Consider the following 18,790-nt stretch of genomic DNA (forward strand, 5'->3'; position numbering starts at 1 on the left):
ACACGCATGATGGTGTGTAAGGCATCTTTGGATTCACAGTCAGCCCTACAAACTATTAAAATGTATGCATAACGTTAGGAGCTTCGAGTAATACAATACGGTTGATATTAACGTGGCCATACAACCTACTAGTTAAAGTGTATCCTGGCATTTTACCTCGGGACGAGTCGAAAGAACGTACGGTTTATTTCAAGCATCAGTGATGACGATGGGTTACTATAATACTAGCATACTACTACATAGTATGAATAGTAAGTAGTATGAGGGCAGCGTGGAAGCATACGGTGGACGTGGATGTGGTTGGATGTTCAAGAACAGAATTCACATTGCTCAATTGGCTCTACAAATGGACTTCGACGCCGCCACCACTACACCCAAATCCTCCGACGCGTTGGGTGCAGCAAGAAACACGGCGGTGGTCGTCGGCATTGGCATCGCTTTCTTGGCCCTGGTGGTCCTTATTCTCATGCTGTGCTGTCGACGCAAACCAATGCAACGGCACAACGACCACCACCTACACACGAAAGTTTGGGATACCATGACGCCTGGCATGTTGACTGACGAAGTTTCTATGATGGAAGAAATCAATGGCATGCAACACACTTCGTACTTGTTTGTACCAGAGGAGAATGGTCACTGGGACGTTCGACCTAGTAACGTCCTCACCAACGACCATGCACATCTCGCCTCTGCGAAACCCCGCCATAGCTACCACGATGTTGTGCTGCTTGAAGACGTCGATTTGGTGTACTTGAGTACCGGTAGACGTCATCATCATCACGGGCCAGATCCAGCCACTGTGGTGCCACCGACTCAGCCACCGATGATCATGCTGCAACCGCCAGTGTCAACCCAACCACACCACACGCGGTCTTGCCTGAACTCTGACGATGAAGCGGAATCCGGAGATATTATCGGCGACGAGCTGAGGCTGCAGCGATCGACCAATTCATTTACTCAATATGAAGGTGGCGTGTGGAGCACGAACCTGTCCTTCGTGAGCGAAGTATCCTTGCGCGACTCCGAAGAACATGGCGATCGCGTGTCAACAATTAGCGTCGGCGGCTTCGACGATGATGTGGTGGAGGCCAAGGTTTAGAAGCCAGTTAGTTCTAAATGTTTACTTCAAGTATTTATAATTTACTGTTACACTGGTGTCGAAATAAACACTCTCGGTCGAAAAAGACGATGTCGTTCCCATGTTTCTCGGTTCGAAAAGGCAATGTTACAATGTCTTGAGCTATTTTGAACTGGTGCATTGAAGCCATCTGGCGGAGGAGGAGCGGCCTATTCGCAGGTCTTGCTTGCTCTTGCTGTTGTGTCAGTAGAGTGCGCACGACTGTCTGAGCGTCTGGCACCGACTCTTCATTCAACAAAGATAAGTAGTGGAATGCGATGGCTCACCCTCTTCATCGCGGTTGCTGCAGCAACTTCAAGGCACGACCACAAGAGCCATACAGGAGCAGCCACGCATGGCGTCATCTGCCGTATCGTTCGTGTCTGCGCCTTGTCCACCTCGCCGCCGACACAATGTTGGCGGCAAGACGAACAGTGTCCGCCATGTCTGATGGACTTTGGAAACGAAGGCTATGCATGCATGGAAAAGGAGTCCAGTGGCCAATGCTCGACGCACCAAGTCGACTGCGCCACATCCATCCGTCACAACATGTCGCTGCGGGGCCCATCGAACGCCAGCAACGTCTCCAGCATCATGGTTCGAGAAACGTCCATGCCCCCGGAAGGCCTAACGACCATGCACATCGGCTACATCATCGGCGTGTCCGTGTGTGCGGTCGGCATCGCGGCCTTTCTCTTCCTGCAGTCTCCCACACGAGTGGAGTCCGATAAGGACGACACTGCCATGTCGCTTACCCTGGATTGCAAGAAAAAGTCGCTGTTTCCTCTGTTGGATTCACGGCGGGCGGGGGACGACGCGGACTTGACATTTCTCGACACCCAGCAGTTCATGACCCTGTCCCAGCAGTTTATGACAATGCCGAGGCACATTCCGCTGCTCGAAGATGGACAAGTGGACATGGACACGTTGATGAAGGCCCATGCGCAAGCGGGAGACAAGGCGGGCAAGCTTTCGATGGTGACGCCACTCTCGTATACGTTCTCGTCCCTGAGCGTGTCCGACTCGGAAGCTACACGAGATGAATCCATGTCAGGTAGTCTCTCGTGGTGGAAAGAAAAGCCATCGTCATAGCACCAATAACTTAATGGAAATGGTCCTCCTGGACGTTTCGAATGCATTTCTTCGCCCGATTAAAATGAAAAAATACATTTGAAACACGTTTTAAACACTACAGTCGTTTCGGCCTTCCCAAGCCGCAGTTATTGCCGCAGGTGAAAGGGCTACGACGATGGGAGATCGCGACGAGGTGAGCTCTTGACTTGGACGTAGATGATGATACCACGAGACTATCCTAGGACCACCACAGCATATGCAGTCGGCCAGGCTATGATGCCACGTTCATGAAGGAAGGGTATCTGCAGAAGAAAGGGCAGCTGCTCAAGGGATGGAAGAAGCGGTGGTTTGTCTGTGACGGCCGGTCTCTCAGCTATTACAGCACAAAGCTGGAAAAGAAGCCGAATGCCGTGATCCCTCTCGAGTCGGCGACTGTCCAGGATGGGGGAACGAGCGAGACTTGGAACTCTCCGCGCATCTACCTCACCGACGGTACCAGCGGCACCATGTACTGTTTGTCTGGGGACGAAGGCGATGTTGTGTCGCAATGGCTCGACGTGTTGGACCGTGCTGTCAAGCGCATTCATGAGAAACGTGAGCTGAGTCAACCTATCGGCGTCGTGCCTCGCAGCAAGAGCCACATCACCCCATTCGACGAAGAAGAGGGGCGTCAGAAACCGATCATGTCCGACAAATCTCCCACGCGGAAGGCGCTGCTTGCCTCGTCCTTCTCTGACATCAATGCTACGAAACCCCGCGGGTCGTCTGATCATGCGGCATCGCCGTTTATATCGTCGAAGCCCGGCGGCACTCACCTCCCGACCACGATCCGACTCGAGAACGAGCTATCGACGGCGTCCGAGCTGCTCAACTGTCTGCTCTTCAACAAGACTACTACCTCAGATCACACGTCCTCGCCCATTCAATTCCATTACGATGGCGTCGTCGATGGGGTCCGCATCAGCTCGGCCGTGGACCCGACCACGGGGAAGCACTACGCCCGAGGGAGTTCAATCCTTCCGGTGGCGCCATCGCTCGCCCTGCGCATCCTGCTGGACCACCACAGGCGCCACGAATGGGACAGTTTGTTCCCGCACTCGACGCATGTAGCTACGTATGGGGGCTCCACGGACCTCATCCACCTCTGCGGCGGAGATGAGTCGGGGTTCTTTGATGGACCGCTCTTGGCCAGTGCGTCGTCGCCCGTGCTGCCCGCCGCGGCCGCCGCTATCGTGTCTGGCGTACTGGCGCCGTCTGACTGGCTGGTACATGCTGCCGCCGGCGCGGTAGTCGCCGGGGTCGCCGCATCGGTCGACTGGCGGCCGCTCGCCTGTCCGCGCGACTTGCTCCTCCTTCGGCATGTGTACGAAGCGATGACGTTGTCGTCGTCGTCGATGACCGACCGGTCGTCGTGCCAGCACTTGCTGGATGCCGTGGGGGTGTCGAGCGGGGCGAACGCAATGATCATTGCCGAAATGTCCGTAGCCAACGAACTCAAGCCGGTGGTGAGGGGGGTCGTGCGCGCACACATTGGGGTCAGCGGGTGGTTAGTGGAGCCTCTCGACACCGAATCGACCCTCGTCACGTACGTAACAGACCTGAACGTGAAGGGATGGATTCCGTCCTACGTCCACCGCGCGATTCACGCGCGACGGATGCGATGCTTGGCAGCCATCTCGGCGTTCGTGTCGCAGGCCAAAGTCCTTGGGCCGACCTTGGGCTACGACGACGACGACGACTACAACGACGAGGTTCTGCTGGGAGCGAACAACAGCGGCAGCAGCAGCAACATCTTGGGGGGGCGGTCGTCCGCGGCGCTAGGCATGCGGGGCGACGACGGCAATCCCGCGGCGGCGTTCCATCCCCGCGATTACTTTCGCATGGTGGTGCAGGTCCCATCCGGGGGTGTGAAACTCACCGACAAGGACATCGCCAAGAAACAGAACGGCGTGCTCATGGAAGTGATCAAGAACATGGGCACGAAACTGCTGGACGGCAAGTCGGCCGTGAGTCTGTCGCTGCCCGTGCGCATCTTTGAGCCGCGCACAATGCTGGACCGCCTCGTCGACCTGTACTTGTACGCGCCCAACTATTTGAGCGCCGCTAACGACGCCACCGACATGGTCGAGCGCTTCAAGCTGACGATGGCGTTCGCGGTCGCGGGGTGGCACCACACGGTGGGGTGCATGAAGCCGTTCAGTCCTATTCTCGGCGAGACGATGCAGGCCGAATTCGTCGACGGCGCCACGGTGCACTGCGAGCACGCAAGCCACCACCCACCGATCAGCTACGCGCAGATCGTCGGGCCCAAGTACAAGGTGCACTCGTACTCGATCTTGAACGGCAGTTTGCAGACCAACTGCATCGTGCAAGTGCAGCAAGGGCCCGTGCGCGTAACGTTCCTCGACGGCGCTGTGATCGAGTTCACATTGCCTGCGATCCGCATGGGCGGGTTCCTCTGGGGCGACCGCGTGGTGGAGCTAGTGGGGTCGATTCACTTTCAAGACAAGGCCAACGGCATCTCTTGCGAGCTCAAACTCAACCCGGACGAGAAGAAGGGCATGTTCGCGTCCAACAAGGTGCCGACGGATCGATTCCGCGGCACGCTCGTGTCCAAGATGGACGACGTGTGCGAAGTATCGGGGTCGTGGCTCGAAGAGCTTCGGTTTGGGGACCACGTGTACTGGAACCTGCAAACGGACCGGTGTGCCCCCGTCGTGCGGCTGCCAGACGACAAGGTCCTCCCATCCGACAGCCGCAACCGCCAAGACCTGAAATTCCTCGGCCAAGATGACCTTGACGAAGCGCAAGAGTGGAAACTCACGCTCGAAAAACTGCAGCGCGCAGACCGCACCAAACGAAAAGAGGGACGCCGCCCGAACCATTGGACGTATGGTAGTACGGCATCGGGCCACTAAGTGTCCGTCGACCGTGGAGAGGGATGGTTAGTGTGTACATATCGGAGACGAGTCCACGTAGTAGTACGCGAATATATAGCACGGTACGAACGAATGACATCACAGTAGTATTACCTGGGCTCGCTCACTTGCTGTACGTACGATTGAACTTTGTGCATAGTACAGAATCGCTCAGTGTTAGCACACGTGGGACAGTCATGGCGGCGCCTCGTTTATCGTAAGCTTAGGTAATCGTGTTGTTTTGCATCGCAAAGAGGCACTGAACGGGAGAATATGACCCACGATTGAAACGCGAATGCGATGGCCTCTCCACACACGACGCCACGCCGCCAACGAACACTGAAGCTGTCCATGACGTAAATGCAAGTGTCATCCTTTCCGCCGCCTTTGCCGCTACTCCAACAGGGAGATCACAGACGGAGTTTTCTCCAACATGGTTGTGGAAGCAGTACAAGGCTCGCCAGTCCACCGCTGCAGATGCAAGAGAAGGACTCGGCATGCCACATGAGGTTTGTGCTTTTGACTTTCGGTCGTCCTTTCTATTGTACAATGGCACTGTTTTAAACAGTGTTTCAAACACAAAATCTTAGAGCGGACGACAACACATCAGTGTGCAAGTCCATGAGTGACCGAAGCATCGACGGGGTGAGAGTTGTCGGCCAAGATGGGTTGGTGGACACTTACCGCTGTGGTCTTAGGAACATGCGAGCTGCTTGTCCAGCCGACCAGGGTACGATCCGAGCTACATGAAGGAAGGGTACTTGCAGAAGCAAGGGCAGCTCCTGAAAGGGTGGAAGAAGCGGTGGTTTGTGTGCGACGGCCGCACGTTGAGCTACTTCCACACCAACTTGGACAAGACTCCATCTGCGATCATCCCTCTGGAAACAGCAACGGTGCAAGACGGCGGAACGAGCGAACGATGGAACGGGCCTCGCATTTACGTCACGGACACCATCAGTGGTGTGGTGTACTGTGTGTCTGGAGAGGACAGCACATCTGTACTGCAATGGCTCGTCATTCTTCAACGCGCCGTTCAACGCATCTGCGACGCTAAAGCCGAACACATCAATGCACCACTCCGACAAAAAAGCCACAGTGTGCCCGCAGACTTGAAGGCCACCGACACCGCCTTCGGCGGGTCCCTTCGCCGACCCACGGCCTCGGTCTCCGTGTCCAACGTCCTCTCAAACACTACCGCTTCATCCAAGCCGTCCAAGTCTACCTCCCATGTCACATCCAAACCAGTCAACTTATCCACGACCCTTCGCTTGGAGAACGATCTCGCCGTTGCCAAGGCGCTCCTCGGCACACTCCTCTTCCAGCACTCGCGCTTCCATGTCATGTCCAACGTACAGCACCATCCCAACTTGCGGATTGGTTTCGTCACAGACCCTGTCACAGGGAAGGCCTACCTCCGCGGCAGCATTGTCCTGGACGTCGTGCCTGCCCTGGCACTGCGCCTCCTCCTCGACCCCCAAAAGCGACCCGAATGGGACGTCCACTTCCCACTCGCCTCGCACGTCGCGTCGTACGGCGGCGCCACGGCCCTCCTCCATCTCGCGTCGACGTCGTCGGTGCCTTTCATGCCCGCCGCGGAGTATGTGACACTGTTGGTCGTCGTGGCTTGTGCCGCCGTCGCCGCCTTGGTCATGTCGAGTCAGTCGCTGATGCACGCTGCGAATGCCGCGGTGGTTGGCGCGTTGCTCGGATCGTTGCTCGTGATCACGGTGTCCCCCCAAACGTTGTGGAGACACGCCGTTCAGCGCCGGGACCTGCTGCTGCTGCGCCACGTGTTCGAAGCCCAATCCAGCGCCAACTCTGTCACACTTTCCACCAACGACGCTATGGTCGTGGCCGAGTTGTCTGTTGTCAACGAACTCAAACCAGTGACACAGTCCACTATTCGCGGCAGGGTGTCCATATCCGGATGGCTAGTCCAGTCGCTGGGCACCGACGCCACTCTGGTGACACATGTGGTGGACAACGTCAACTTGAACGGGTGGCTGCCAGCCGCCGTGAGCGAGCGCGTGGCCCGCGATCGGCTGTCGAAGTGCCTTCCCGCGCTGGCATCGTTTGTCCAGCACGCCCAAACTCAAGGATCGCACTGCGGATACCACGACGACCTGTTCGACATTGACGCTACTGCAGTCATCGACGAAGAAGAGGACGATGTAACCGACAGAAACGACCTACTGGCGCCGATACTTCCCCTGAACCCCCCCCACGTCGGGCCATCTGCTCTTGGGTTCCACCCCCGCCAGTACATGCAGGCCGTGGTGCGCAACCCCGCGGGCGGCGTGACCCTGACCGACAAGGACGTGGCGAAAAAGCAGAATGGCGTCGTGATGGAAGTGATCAAGACCATGGGCACGAAACTGCTGGACGGCAAGTCGGCCGTGAGTCTGTCGCTGCCCGTGCGCATCTTTGAGCCGCGCACGATGCTGGACCGCCTCGTCGACTTTTACATGTACGCGCCCAACTATTTGAGCGCCGCGAGCGACGCCACGGACGCGGTCGAGCGCTTCAAGCTGACGATGGCGTTCGCGGTCGCGGGGTGGCACCACGCCATGGGCTGCGCCAAACCATTCAACCCGATCGTGGGGGAGACGCTGCAGGCCGCCTTTGTCGACGGCGCCACGGTGCACTGCGAGCAGGCGGCGAGCAGCCCGCTGCCCATCTCGTACGCCCAAGTGGTGCACCCCAAGTACGCCGTGTGGTCACGCGCAGTGGTCAACGTCGCCATGCACACCAACACGTTCACGCAGATGCAGAACGGTCCCGTGGTCGTAGCATTTCCGGACGGCGGGCGGGTCGAGCTGGCGCTGCCGTCGATGCGCGTGAGCGGACTCTTGTGGGGAGACCGCGTGCTGGACTTGGTGGGATCCATCACGTTTCGCGACGAAGCCAACGACCTTGTGTGCGACCTAAAGCTCAACTTTGACGAGCACAAGGGTCTGTTTGCGTCGAATAAGGCGCCCACGGATTTCTTCCGCGGTACCATCATGCAGCATGGGGACTCTGTGTGCGACGTGACCGGGTCGTGGCTTGATGAACTGCGCGCCGGCGACCACGTCCTCTGGAGCTTTGAGCGCGACGCGTGCGCGCCGCTCGTCCGCGTGCCCGACGACCAAGTCCTGCCCTCCGACAGCCGACACCGTCCCGACCTCCGCGCCCTCGCCACCTACGACTTGGACGAAGCCCAAGACCGAAAGTTTCAAGTGGAGAAACTGCAACGCTCGGACCGCGCGTTCCGAAAAGACGGCCGGCGGCCCACTCACTGGACGTTTGCGGCGTCGTAATGAGTGTTAATATGAAGGGATTGTGATTGGTTGGTTACGTTGGTGAGTTGTTTTAGTTTACGATAGTGTATTATACGTAAGGGCACTTTGAAGTGGTGGGATGTGTAAGGGCACGTTGAAGTGGTGGGATGTTTTGTGCCACCATGCCTCAAGATCGTAGAACAAAAGCCAAGATGGCGACGACATCACCGGAAGGCGCCACGTCCGCGCCCGTGGCCGACTCCGCGGTGGCCTCATTGACTCATCTTTGTCTAGAAGCTGTCGCCCGCCACATCTTCCAGTTCTACAAGTACGTGGAACGACGACAATGCAAGGATAGACGCTCACAGGAGTTAGCTCCCGACTCTTGGACCTCTGCTTGGGCGACAGCACTTGTCAGTCCCTTCTGCATGCGTTCGACGTGTCTATTGTGGAGCGTTTGCACGACGACGGCAAACTAACAGCCGTGATCCTGTCCCACTTGCCAACCAAGCCATCGAAATCGAGCCTAGGCCTCGAACGTCGGTTCGGCGAGCTGCTCTTTCTTGAGAAGCATGCACTCGATGCCCGAGACATCGTGCGTAACTACACGTTCCCATTGCATGATTGTGTGTATATATGTCGCGTCTCTCTACTATAGACTTCGTAACCCCACGTTATGGTAGGATCGCTTTGGACTGGCGTTCGCGCAAGCTATACACGGCAGTTCTGTGTCCCCATCTACAGACACTCCCGAAGGCGCAGAACCTGTATGCAATCGTTCTGACATCTTGATTGCACATAACTCGTACTATGCGCCGTAGGTGGATCAAACGTTCTCGACAAGCCCAAAGCAGTTTGAATTTCCTCCGCCGCCAGAGCATGTCCACGATTCCACCACCAAAGGCCGGTCCCTCAAAGTACTGGCCAAAAAAGACATGCCCGTGACTAACTTTGGGGCTCATGCCATTGCTGTGCGACTCCGTATTCCTTTGCTTGGACCGACATGTGTGTGTTGGTTAGGACCTTCTCCAACGCTTCGACACGATCGAACGACTTAGCTTGGTCTCGTGCTGCCTTGGCACAGCAGGGGTCATCGTGTTGGCTTCGGCAATTAACGTACGGTCCCCATGTTCATCCGACGCCCTAACCCACTTCGTTTCGCAGCATGTCAAGGCGTTGCGGGTGTTGGATCTCAGCAATGACATGTGGGCGGCCCACAAGTCGGCGTATTCGAATCGGATTGGAGACGCAGGAGCTATGGCGCTAGCGTCAGCGCTTCGAACCAACGCGTCGGTGATCAAGGTACTGTACGTCCAAGACGAGTACTGTAGACCAGAGCCCCCAAACGACACCATTCCAGGTGGTGCTCAGTGGCAACCCCATTGGCCCACGCGGAGGCCACGCCTTGGCTGCGACTGTGCGATGCAGTAACACTCTCCAAGTGTTGCATTTGAAACAGTACGACTGTGCTTAATGCATGCAAGTAAGTATGAACCTTTGAGATTTAAACCATAGGACAAACGTGAAGCGGGCGGCCACGGCGCTGATCCGCGCGTTCGAAGATTCAACGAGGTGGGCACCATTTGGCGTAACACAGTCATTGGTTTCACGTGTGGGTCTAGTTTGCGAGACTTGGACTTGGAGTGGTGCCATTTGCCTCCTGGCATGGGCACCCACTTGAGCCAAGTGCGGCGCCATCGTCAAGATGACAATCTGTCTTAAGTTAATACTATACCTCCTACTGTTGGCATGTGGTCAATCGGTTAGTATGCAGGCCAAACTAGGCTTGGCTGGACGGGACGATGCTGCTCCGGCTGGACTGCCGCGCCATGGGATAGCTGGCGACGCCGTCGATGATCCAGACCTTTTTATCTGTCTCGTCCGTCGAGTTTTCGGACGCGAAGACAGACCTGTTGGACGCGATCGATCCCTTTGAGTCGATGGTTTCGAGGCGTTTAGCTGTGAATCGTGAACAAGCAACGTCCACACCCAGGGGGACAGTGCCGTCGAAAGGGGGGCCGCTGTCGGGCGATGGGGAGATTTCTGTGGGTTCTTCTTCACCAAGCATGGCCGCAGAGGGGGTGAGGGCAGATGCAGGCAGCGAGTATGGTGGTGGTTGACTGGATGTTTCTGGTATGTCGTGGCTACTGAGTTTGTGGTCTTTGAGGTCACTGGTTGGGTCATGGCCTGCCGTATGGCTGCTGGATGAGCTGCCCATAGCGTCATCTACCGACGTGGCACTTCCAGTCGATGTTATTGAGTCGTCCGTGTCGTGTCTCGTGTTGTCGTTCATTGAGGGTGTGGGTTGGATGGGCACTTCATCGCCTTGAACGATCACCAGCGGAGTTGGGTGGTCGGTTAGGGCTCTGGGGATGGGGTCAGGGCGAGATTCTGTTGGCCCAAGATCAGAAGGATGCTCGACGCCACGTGAATCGGTGGCAGTGGGCGAGTGAGATGCGGCAGAGTTGGCTGTATCTGTTGGGTTTGCAGCTGCTTCTTGGACTGCTATCGCTAGCTTGTCAGCAATCAATAGTTGCGTCAGAGCAGCTCTAGATGCAGAGGGCACGAGCTCCGCCTTGCTAGGAGACGTGGTCAAGCCCCGAAGGCCAGTGTTGCTGCGTTGAACCATTTCTCTTTCGGGGTCCTGGGTTCGATTTTGTCGAAACGATCGACTAGGCGAGCTGTGCATCACCATCTGGCGCGAGCTCAAGTTCCCCGCTCTAATGTTGCCTCTGCTTTGGGACACTGACATGACTGAATCGGCGTACGAAACCAGTGTGGGCGACCTCGACGGACTCGCTGCCGACGACTCGGGCAATGCCGCAGAGGCGTGTTGGTCTGCCAGCAGTAATCTGTTCAGTTCCGCTCGTGGTTCTGACGGAACCAGCACAGCCTTACTTGGAGAAGTTCGCATGAGCCCAATAAAGCCTGTGTTTTCGTCAGCTGTGGACGCAGTATGTTGGTCTTCCAGCAGTAATCTGTTCAGTTCCGCTCGTGATTCTGATGGAACCAGCACCGCCTTGCTGGGGGACGTACGCATGAGCCCAATAAAGCCCGTGTTTTCGTCAGCTGTGGACGCGGCATGTTGGTCTTCCAGCAAGAATCTGTTCAGTTCCGCTCGTGATTCTGACGGAACCAACACAGCCTTGCTTGGAGAAGTTCGCATGAGCCCAATAACCCCCGGGTTTCCATCGGAGTCGCCATTCGTCAGCATTCGGGCACTGGAGGATGGATCTGCAGCCGTGTGTTGAGCAGCCAACAACAGGCGGTTCAGTTCAGCTCTGGACTCAGAAGGGACGAGAACGGCCTTGCTAGGGGACGTGTTCATGCCCCGAAGGCCCGTCGAGCTGCGTTGCAGCTCTGAGGATTGCATGCGCGATTGCCGAAACGACCGGCTCGACGAGTTCTGCAGCGTCGTGGGCGGGTCCAATCTACTTCGACTGGAAACATTTGACTGCACAGTTGTCAAGTCGTTGCCTTCGAGTTGAGTTGCCTTGGCCAACAAGTTCGCCTTGCTCGGGGATACCCGCATGAGCCCTACGACACTTGGCGAATCTCCTGAGCCATCGGCAACGCTCCGTGTACTGTCTGCAGAGGGCGACTCTACATCCTGCGCTTGCCTAGCTCCTTGCTGCTCAGCCAACATAAGCGGACTTAGGTCGGCCCGCGAACGCGATGGTGTCAGCGCCGCTTTACTGGACGAAGGTGCAAGGCCGCCCCGACTACCCGATATCAGCGATTCGACGTCCGCGTTGGACAGCCGGGCTTGGCGAAACGACGTGCGCGTGGACGACTGTAGCCGCACCGTGGTCTGGAGGATGGAGCTGGCTTGCTCTTGGGAGCTCCGCGTAAAGCTGGCTCGGGTGTTGGTTCGCACAGGCAGCAGCTTTGGAACGACAGGGGTGTAGAGCGACACATCGGAGTCGCCCCCGACGCTTTGGACTTCCCGCTGGGTTTCCAGCAGAATTCGATTGAGCTCGGATCTGGCGGCATGGCTTCCACCGTCGGACGCTGCGACTGGAAACGAATTTAGCCGTTGACTGTCGCCTCGATCTGTGGTGTTGCGCTCACCACCAGGGATGGACATTCGAATATGTCGCGACGAACCATTTGCCATCAAAGGCTGCTGGTGCTGGTGCTGTGACAACGATGTTGGGTGCGGCAAGCCCACCGATCCGTGGTTAAATGTAGCGCGCTTCGGGCGGGCCTTGATTGGTGACGAGTGCATGGCTTCCAGTGAAGTACCTGCCATTGTATCTGCACTTGTACCCGGGGAGGAGGCTTGAGATTCGCTTAGAAGGCGATTTAGTTCGGCTCTGGACGCGGATGGAACGAGCTCTGCCTTGCTCGGCGACGTGTTGAGGCCCCTCGATAAGGTGCTGCCTTGGCTTTCCAGCTGATCCATTTGACGTGACGAGCGCGAGTTTTGAAGCAAGGGGGGCACATCGATGCCCGATCGATTAGTTGGTTGTGGAGTGTCGAATGGGGCGTTGAGGTGGGCCACCGCTGCTCCAATCTCAAAGTCGCGCAACCGAGTACTTGGCACGACAGCAGACACGTCATTGTCTTCTAGCGCGCTCGATATGATGTGAGCAATGCTAGCCTCTTTGCTTAACGTTGGTGGCGCTTTTGAGATCGCTGCTGCAGAGCCTCGTTCATCTTCGTCGTCCAGGGCATTTCGGAGGATGTTAGCGATGCTGACTTCTTTTGTCAACACGTGAGGCTGTGCGTGGACAACGGTGGTGGCATCATCTCCCAGCGCATTCTTGAGAATGTTGGCGATGCTCGCTCCTTTCGTCATGGACGGCGTCGGGCGGTGTTGGACTGGTCGATGATTCACCACGGTTGCGTCGCACAACGCGTCGCTGAGGATGTTGGCGATGCTCGCTTCCTTGGTCATCGATTTCGGTGGCATGTGCACCACTTGCACGTCAGACTCGCCAAGTACGCTTTGTAGGATGTTGGCAATGCTGACTTCCTTTGTCAGTGGCCGAGTTGGGACCTCTTCACTCCGGGAAGATTTCTTGGAACTGGTTTCTTGGACTGGTTGAGTATTTGCGTTCGGTGACTTTGGCACGTCGCTGTTTGCTCTGTTTTTCAAGCTTTCGTTGTTGCTAGTTTGGGTGTGATCGTCTTCCAAGGTTCCTGGAATGCTGGCCTCGAATGATGGCAGAGTCGCCTCGGGAGCGGTCGAAACCTGCGCGCTGCTATGTCGCTTTACGGGTTTCCATGACGACGGCATGTCATCGAAGCGCTCCCCTGCCTTGTTGACCCAAAACAACTTTGTATCTGGCGCCATATACATGGTATACCCCCCCCGTTCGTCCAAAACTGTGTTGCTGATTGGCGGTGCGGGCGTTGGTGTTAATACAACCGTGGAAGGGTTGGTGGGAGTCGCAGATGGAGCGATCTGCTTGTTCGACCCATGCGACCGCATTGTGCGCATGTGCGTGTCTGCCACCTTGTTCACACTCGCCTTGCCGCCCATGTCCACGACCTTTCACGCCGCAAGTGCTAAGTTTGGTAGTGGGAAATGCCTAGGGCCAATGAAACCAATGGTTTATGGTGTAACGGTCAATTATCAGTTATCCTAGAGTACGTCAACTGGTAGCATCAGTGCCCACGACAGAAACGACCCCACTTGCATTATGCTTCCGTGGGACTGCGCATACACAACCGGCACGTTCGATGGACACGTGGGGGAAAGCTGGACACTCGCCAGTGTATTGCAGTTCGACCGCAAGTCACAACTCGATGTACTAGTTTTGTACTAGTTGTGTAGGCAATCATGGTACTCGGTTACATATATTAAATTATGAAGGTCCACACGATATTATCCGGACAAAGTATCAACTTTCAACAATGCAACAACCAATGCCAGTCGTTCATTCTTCAATTTTTGTCAGCTCTCAATCCAGTTGACGGCTCTGCACGGTTTGGAGATCATATCGAGATGAATGTATGAGACTCTTCACGCAGCAGCCCACAGCAAGCTCGCTTCTTCGTCCACCCAGTCTCATGCCACGCGGCATCTGTGCGACTGCTACGGACGAAGACACGAAACATGCATGTATTAGATTGTCAATATCATCATCGAGACGCACGAACGACAGTATCTAGGACGACTCGTATTTGCTGTGCAATGTCGGGGGAGTCCAACGGAAGCTTGGTCATCTTGGCCAATGTGGGCACTAACTTAAGCTCGAGCACCATTTGACACAACGTCGACGACCGGTGGGTCAGCGTGTAGAGCACAGACACGGCTAGTTGGGCAATGATGGAACGCTCATCCATGGACGAGGCCGCGACTACTTCGTGAAAGACCACTTCTAGCGCACGTAGAATAGCTGGAGCGAAGGCTCCAATGTCAGGGACTTGTTGGGATAGGTTGAGTAGAAGCACCAACGGGTAGATGCGCAAGTTGGATTCACGATCTTGGTCGTTACTGTTGTCCGCGGAAGGAGCGGTGGAGCTCGGGGCTATGAAGGTGGACGTCAGAGCGTCGCATACTCTCGGCACGTGTTCAGCGATTTGGAGCAATATGGAGGTGCTGTCTGGTGCACTCCATCGTACGATCCACCCAAGAACAAAGCATGCATCGCCTTGGGCCCATCGATTCTTTGTCTGGATCATTCGAAGCAATCCGTGGACGATCGAGGCACTGTGGCGCTCCATCAACGTCGCCGCGGCCGACGGACACATGCAAATGGAACCCAACGCACTTGCACCTTTGCACTTCAACAGCATCTCCCGACAACTTAGTGCGTCCACGAGGTTTTGAACGGCGGTCGGGCCTTGTGCAAGCAACATGCGGCGGATTTGGGTGCCGCGTTCGTCGCATTCCAGAGCCGCAAGCGCAGTCAATCCGTCGACGAACCGCCGCATTTCTTCCGACTTCATGTTCCATTTGTCTGTGGCTTTGATGTCAAGCACGATGATGAGGTCCGTCGCATACCCGTACGCTTCCATTTCCGAGTCGAGCGCGCTCATATTGCTGTTCCAGTGACCAGGTTTTGGTGTGGCATCCGGAAAACGCTTGTGTTCCGGATATTGCTGGATTATGCGGATCCGGATACGTTTCAACGCGAGTCCCATCATGGAAAATGGCGTCAAGCAGTCTATGGGGTTCCTTGGCTGCCAACGTAGCCAACTACGGCAAAGACTTGACGCAGGACATTCGGGACATTGTCAGCGGAGTCGATGATGAGCATGATATCGAGAAGGAAGGGGGGATAAATGCTTCTACCCCAGGGCAAGACGAGGACTTGGATGCGTACATTGAAGACTTGGAGCGGTCGTTGATTCGAAAGAAGCAGGAAGTCGAGGCTGCGTTCAAGAAGGTGCGATCAGAAACGCAACCCATCATCTCTTCCGTTCGTGGTAGATTGAAGACCTGGAAGCTCAATTAGCCTTGCAGCGGGAGTCGCTCCCATTGCCCGTCGTCGACGACACGGCCACACGTGAGGTACATATCCAAGCATGCACCATGCGCTAGCTATATCTCCATGCATAGCTCCAACGACGAGTGGAAAGCCTGCAGTCTCAATTAGAGCACGACAGAGCACTGCATGCGACCGCCATGAACGAGGCCGTAGCGTCGTTTGACGTCAAGTTGGCTGCCGCCTTGGGAGAAGCCCATCGATGGCACGTCGAATGCGATCGCCTTTGCAGCAGCGCGGCCGCAAAAGCAAACGAGGGCGCCACGTCAGACTCACCCGCTGATAGCCTGATTGAAGCGAATCCGGTTGTCGTGGACGCCGTGGCCACGTTGTCCAGCGTACTACACGCCGCCGACCTCGTGGACGACGACGCCACAATGTCACATAAGGTACAGTTGTTTCTTTGTACTGCCACGTTGTCGTGGAATATGCGATGATGTTATTGCAGTTGGGCCATTATGCGTCGTTGGTTACGTCACGGTTGGTGGCGGCCGAAGTGGACGCGAAGGCACTGGAGACGACGTTGACGGCGTTCGTGCTGTCCCAAGGCGAGCAGCTGGACCCGCCGTTTCACTTGGCAGAGTGCAAACTCAAATTGGACCAGGTTGGGGTCGCCCGGCGCACCGACATGGAGCGAGTGGTGGCCGAGTTCGAACAAACGACGGGCCAACTGCAACTTGAACTGGCGGCAGTATTATATGACTCACTCTATCTTTGCATGCGACAGTGTGTGTGATCATCTTCTGGATGAACCCGTGTACCTTTATAGGCACAAGCCAAAGTTCGTGACGTGGAGCAGCGCCATGTCCAGGAATCTCCCGACAATGACCAAGCTGTCCGCCACCTTCAAGACAAACTCCATCAGGTGGGTGCAAACCCATATATTATGTACACCCCCACCCATACTACGAATGAATCCGAATTGGGTTCAGGGTACCTGGTCGAAATATGTCTATTTCGAGATATTGTCTTTCTTTTACCCAAAATATGGTTGACTTTTTATCGATAGATTTGCCAAATCTATCGATCGATTCTTTGAATTTTGTATATAAAAACGTGGCTTGTGGTTGATTGGTATCACACTAATTAAAGTCACACATACACTAATTTGGCGTTGATGATGGTTGTTTCCTGCAATCTGATTGGCTAAATCCTACTGCCAATGATTCTTGTGTCCATTTGGTTGCGTCGATTCATGCTTCTCCAGCTTAGAATAACCTCGTCACATGTAGAGCCAAGTGAACGTCGAGCATCTATCGCGTGAATTGGAGGCGACGACGTTGGAGGTAGCCTCATCAACTTTGTATTCCATTCCTTCAACGACATTGCATGCTTGGTTGTATGTAGTTGCAGGCTGCACTGGGTGCCCGTGATGGCGAGGAACAGTCGTCTGTCTTGGTCGAGCGCAATATGGAACTCGAGCGGATGGCGTATGCTGTCTCGGACCAGTTGGCGCAAGTAAAGGCCCAGCTGGACATGGAACGGGCCCAGTGGGTGCAGCACGGTCGGGCCAACACGAGTGCCGTATCGGAAGCCCAGTGGTTTGAGCTCAAGTCCACTTTGGCTCTGGTCGAAGCCGACAAGAACGTGGCGCAGCAGGTCAATTCCCCTTCATATATATATATATATATATATATATTATACACACCACCATAACCCCCATTTCATCATGCCAGGACGCTGACCGACTGCACTCGGAGCTCCTCAACTTGCATGCGGTGCTCACTCAATTCCAAAGCCGTCGGGAGACAGAGGTAGGTTCATCATACACAATGTGGATGCTGGATCTGATGGACGAGGAGCAGGAGGCGCAATGGCAGGCCAAGGAGGCGTCGTGGACGTCGAGGCTTGCCGCGCTGGAGGCGGACGTGGCCTCGTCGCGGGAGCGGCAGACGTCGACGGACGACGTTGCACTGTTGAAGCAGTCTGTGGCGAAAAAAGACGGCGAAATCGAGCGCCTTCGAGATGTACGTTTTTTTTGGGAATTATAATTATTTATAACAATTATATAACAGGCCCTGGAACGCAGCGCGGCGCGGTTCCACGGGGACACGGTCGAGTCGGTGGACAAACGCTTGATGGTACAGATGATGGTACGGTGAAGCAGGCACATGGATGTCATCCTGATGAAAGCGCCAACACCATGTAGATCCAGCTCCACGAGAGCCCGAATAAGAGCGACGTGCTGGAAGTCATGGGGCGCATCCTAGTACGTGACCTCTCTTGGAGGTGGTCATGACGATGTGGCTGTAGGGCTTCACGCCAGAGGAAAACGAGCGCATGAGAGCCCATCCCGGTCGCCTCAAGTCGATTCCATTGCTCGGGTCCATCTTTGGAAGCTCCGACGTAGCACCACCACCGCAAGACCAAGTGCACGTTGCTGGGACGACCTTTAGCGACGCATGGGCAGACTTTTTGCTCCGTGAAACCAAATAAGGATAACGTTAACGTTAACGTGGAAGCGCCAGTGGTGGCATGGTTGAGTCGTCGTGCGCGGGGGGCTTCTGTGGGCGCTATCGGGGGGGCTTGGGTGCTGGTGGTGTCATGGCGGTCGTGGTGAGTTCCGTGGGGCTGATGAGACATGGAAATGCAAGGTTCGACCTTCACGCATGAAGCACCTTCACTCAATCAGACCATTCCTCCCGTGCATTGTGCATGATGATGAAGGTTCAGGACACATTCAGTGGTGGCACAAAGGATCTCCTGACTTCTGGACGCATCGGTGGATACTCTTCCATAGATAGCACCTTCAAGTGTCCTCAGCCATACGAGAAACGACAAGACGTCTCAAGTGCTACTCCACCTGATGGAGATCACACCAAGCATGGATGCGACGTCCTCAGTGAGGACGTCGCCGCCGCGTCAGAGCTTCATTCCTGCATGTGATCTGGCCAAGTACGCCCCTTCTCTCTCGCTTTGAGATGGAACTTGAATCTAGTATGCAAATTCGAAGTTTGATCTTGAAATCGAAGTGCTCGTACT

At 55.7% G+C, this 18,790-nt stretch overlaps 9 protein-coding genes across 14 annotated transcripts; 7 read left to right on the forward strand and 2 right to left on the reverse strand.

Moving 5' to 3' along the window:
• Positions 1 to 283: 283 nt before the first annotated feature.
• Positions 284 to 1,117, reverse strand: H257_01306 (hypothetical protein). Of its 4 annotated transcripts, XM_009824454.1 has the most exons (4): positions 989 to 1,117; positions 760 to 931; positions 611 to 708; positions 284 to 514 (listed from the first exon to the last, which is right to left on the reverse strand). In XM_009824454.1, the coding sequence occupies exons 2-4, from the start codon at positions 776 to 778 to the stop codon at positions 341 to 343; spliced, it is 291 nt and encodes a 96-aa protein (XP_009822756.1). In that variant the 5' UTR covers positions 779 to 931; positions 989 to 1,117; the 3' UTR covers positions 284 to 340. The 4 variants fall into 4 exon arrangements, with proteins under 4 accessions (XP_009822756.1, XP_009822755.1, XP_009822757.1 ...); XM_009824453.1 differs by having other exon boundaries at positions 611 to 931; XM_009824455.1 differs by having other exon boundaries at positions 760 to 1,117.
• Position 1,118: 1 nt separating this feature from the next.
• On the forward strand, positions 1,119 to 2,297 carry H257_01307 (hypothetical protein). Its single transcript, XM_009824456.1, has one exon. The coding sequence runs from the start codon at positions 1,391 to 1,393 to the stop codon at positions 2,207 to 2,209; it is 819 nt and encodes a 272-aa protein (XP_009822758.1). The 5' UTR covers positions 1,119 to 1,390; the 3' UTR covers positions 2,210 to 2,297.
• Positions 2,298 to 2,366: 69 nt separating this feature from the next.
• Positions 2,367 to 5,109, forward strand: H257_01308 (hypothetical protein; the record flags this gene model as incomplete). The annotated part of the gene is made up of 2 exons (XM_009824457.1): positions 2,367 to 2,384; positions 2,434 to 5,109. The coding sequence occupies 2 exons, from the start codon at positions 2,367 to 2,369 to the stop codon at positions 5,107 to 5,109; spliced, it is 2,694 nt and encodes an 897-aa protein (XP_009822759.1).
• Positions 5,110 to 5,586: 477 nt separating this feature from the next.
• H257_01309 (hypothetical protein) lies at positions 5,587 to 8,445 on the forward strand (the record flags this gene model as incomplete). The annotated part of the gene is made up of 3 exons (XM_009824458.1): positions 5,587 to 5,618; positions 5,700 to 5,754; positions 5,808 to 8,445. The coding sequence occupies 3 exons, from the start codon at positions 5,587 to 5,589 to the stop codon at positions 8,406 to 8,408; spliced, it is 2,688 nt and encodes an 895-aa protein (XP_009822760.1). The 3' UTR covers positions 8,409 to 8,445.
• A 136-nt stretch (positions 8,446 to 8,581) lies between these two features.
• Positions 8,582 to 10,091, forward strand: H257_01310 (hypothetical protein; the record flags this gene model as incomplete). Its single annotated transcript, XM_009824459.1, has 9 exons — positions 8,582 to 8,697; positions 8,745 to 8,964; positions 9,053 to 9,136; positions 9,191 to 9,286; positions 9,390 to 9,485; positions 9,534 to 9,671; positions 9,730 to 9,827; positions 9,885 to 9,941; positions 9,992 to 10,091. The coding sequence occupies 9 exons, from the start codon at positions 8,582 to 8,584 to the stop codon at positions 10,089 to 10,091; spliced, it is 1,005 nt and encodes a 334-aa protein (XP_009822761.1).
• Positions 10,092 to 10,619: 528 nt separating this feature from the next.
• Positions 10,620 to 10,922, forward strand: H257_01311 (hypothetical protein; the record flags this gene model as incomplete). The annotated part of the gene is made up of 1 exon (XM_009824460.1): positions 10,620 to 10,922. The coding sequence occupies one exon, from the start codon at positions 10,620 to 10,622 to the stop codon at positions 10,920 to 10,922; it is 303 nt and encodes a 100-aa protein (XP_009822762.1).
• Positions 10,923 to 11,499: 577 nt separating this feature from the next.
• On the forward strand, positions 11,500 to 13,890 carry H257_01312 (hypothetical protein). The gene has a single exon (XM_009824461.1). The coding sequence runs from the start codon at positions 11,900 to 11,902 to the stop codon at positions 12,275 to 12,277; it is 378 nt and encodes a 125-aa protein (XP_009822763.1). The 5' UTR covers positions 11,500 to 11,899; the 3' UTR covers positions 12,278 to 13,890.
• A 386-nt stretch (positions 13,891 to 14,276) lies between these two features.
• H257_01313 (hypothetical protein) lies at positions 14,277 to 15,372 on the reverse strand. The gene has a single exon (XM_009824462.1). The coding sequence runs from the start codon at positions 15,357 to 15,359 to the stop codon at positions 14,460 to 14,462; it is 900 nt and encodes a 299-aa protein (XP_009822764.1). The 5' UTR covers positions 15,360 to 15,372; the 3' UTR covers positions 14,277 to 14,459.
• Positions 15,373 to 15,457: 85 nt separating this feature from the next.
• On the forward strand, positions 15,458 to 18,788 carry H257_01314 (hypothetical protein). 3 transcript variants are annotated; one of them, XM_009824463.1, is made up of 12 exons: positions 15,458 to 15,709; positions 15,754 to 15,834; positions 15,883 to 16,197; positions 16,257 to 16,499; positions 16,578 to 16,673; positions 17,041 to 17,094; positions 17,156 to 17,407; positions 17,485 to 17,562; positions 17,614 to 17,775; positions 17,824 to 17,901; positions 17,958 to 18,017; positions 18,062 to 18,788. In XM_009824463.1, exons 1-12 carry the CDS (start codon positions 15,473 to 15,475, stop codon positions 18,242 to 18,244), a joined length of 1,839 nt encoding a protein of 612 aa, XP_009822765.1. In that variant the 5' UTR covers positions 15,458 to 15,472; the 3' UTR covers positions 18,245 to 18,788. The 3 variants fall into 3 exon arrangements, with proteins under 3 accessions (XP_009822765.1, XP_009822766.1, XP_009822767.1); XM_009824464.1 differs by having other exon boundaries at positions 17,958 to 18,788; XM_009824465.1 differs by having other exon boundaries at positions 17,614 to 18,017.
• The last annotated feature ends 2 nt before the right edge of the window (positions 18,789 to 18,790 follow it).

This window comes from Aphanomyces astaci (genome assembly GCF_000520075.1).
Source record: "Aphanomyces astaci strain APO3 unplaced genomic scaffold supercont1.2, whole genome shotgun sequence".
Taxonomy (NCBI): Eukaryota; Oomycota; class Saprolegniomycetes; order Saprolegniales; family Verrucalvaceae; genus Aphanomyces; species Aphanomyces astaci.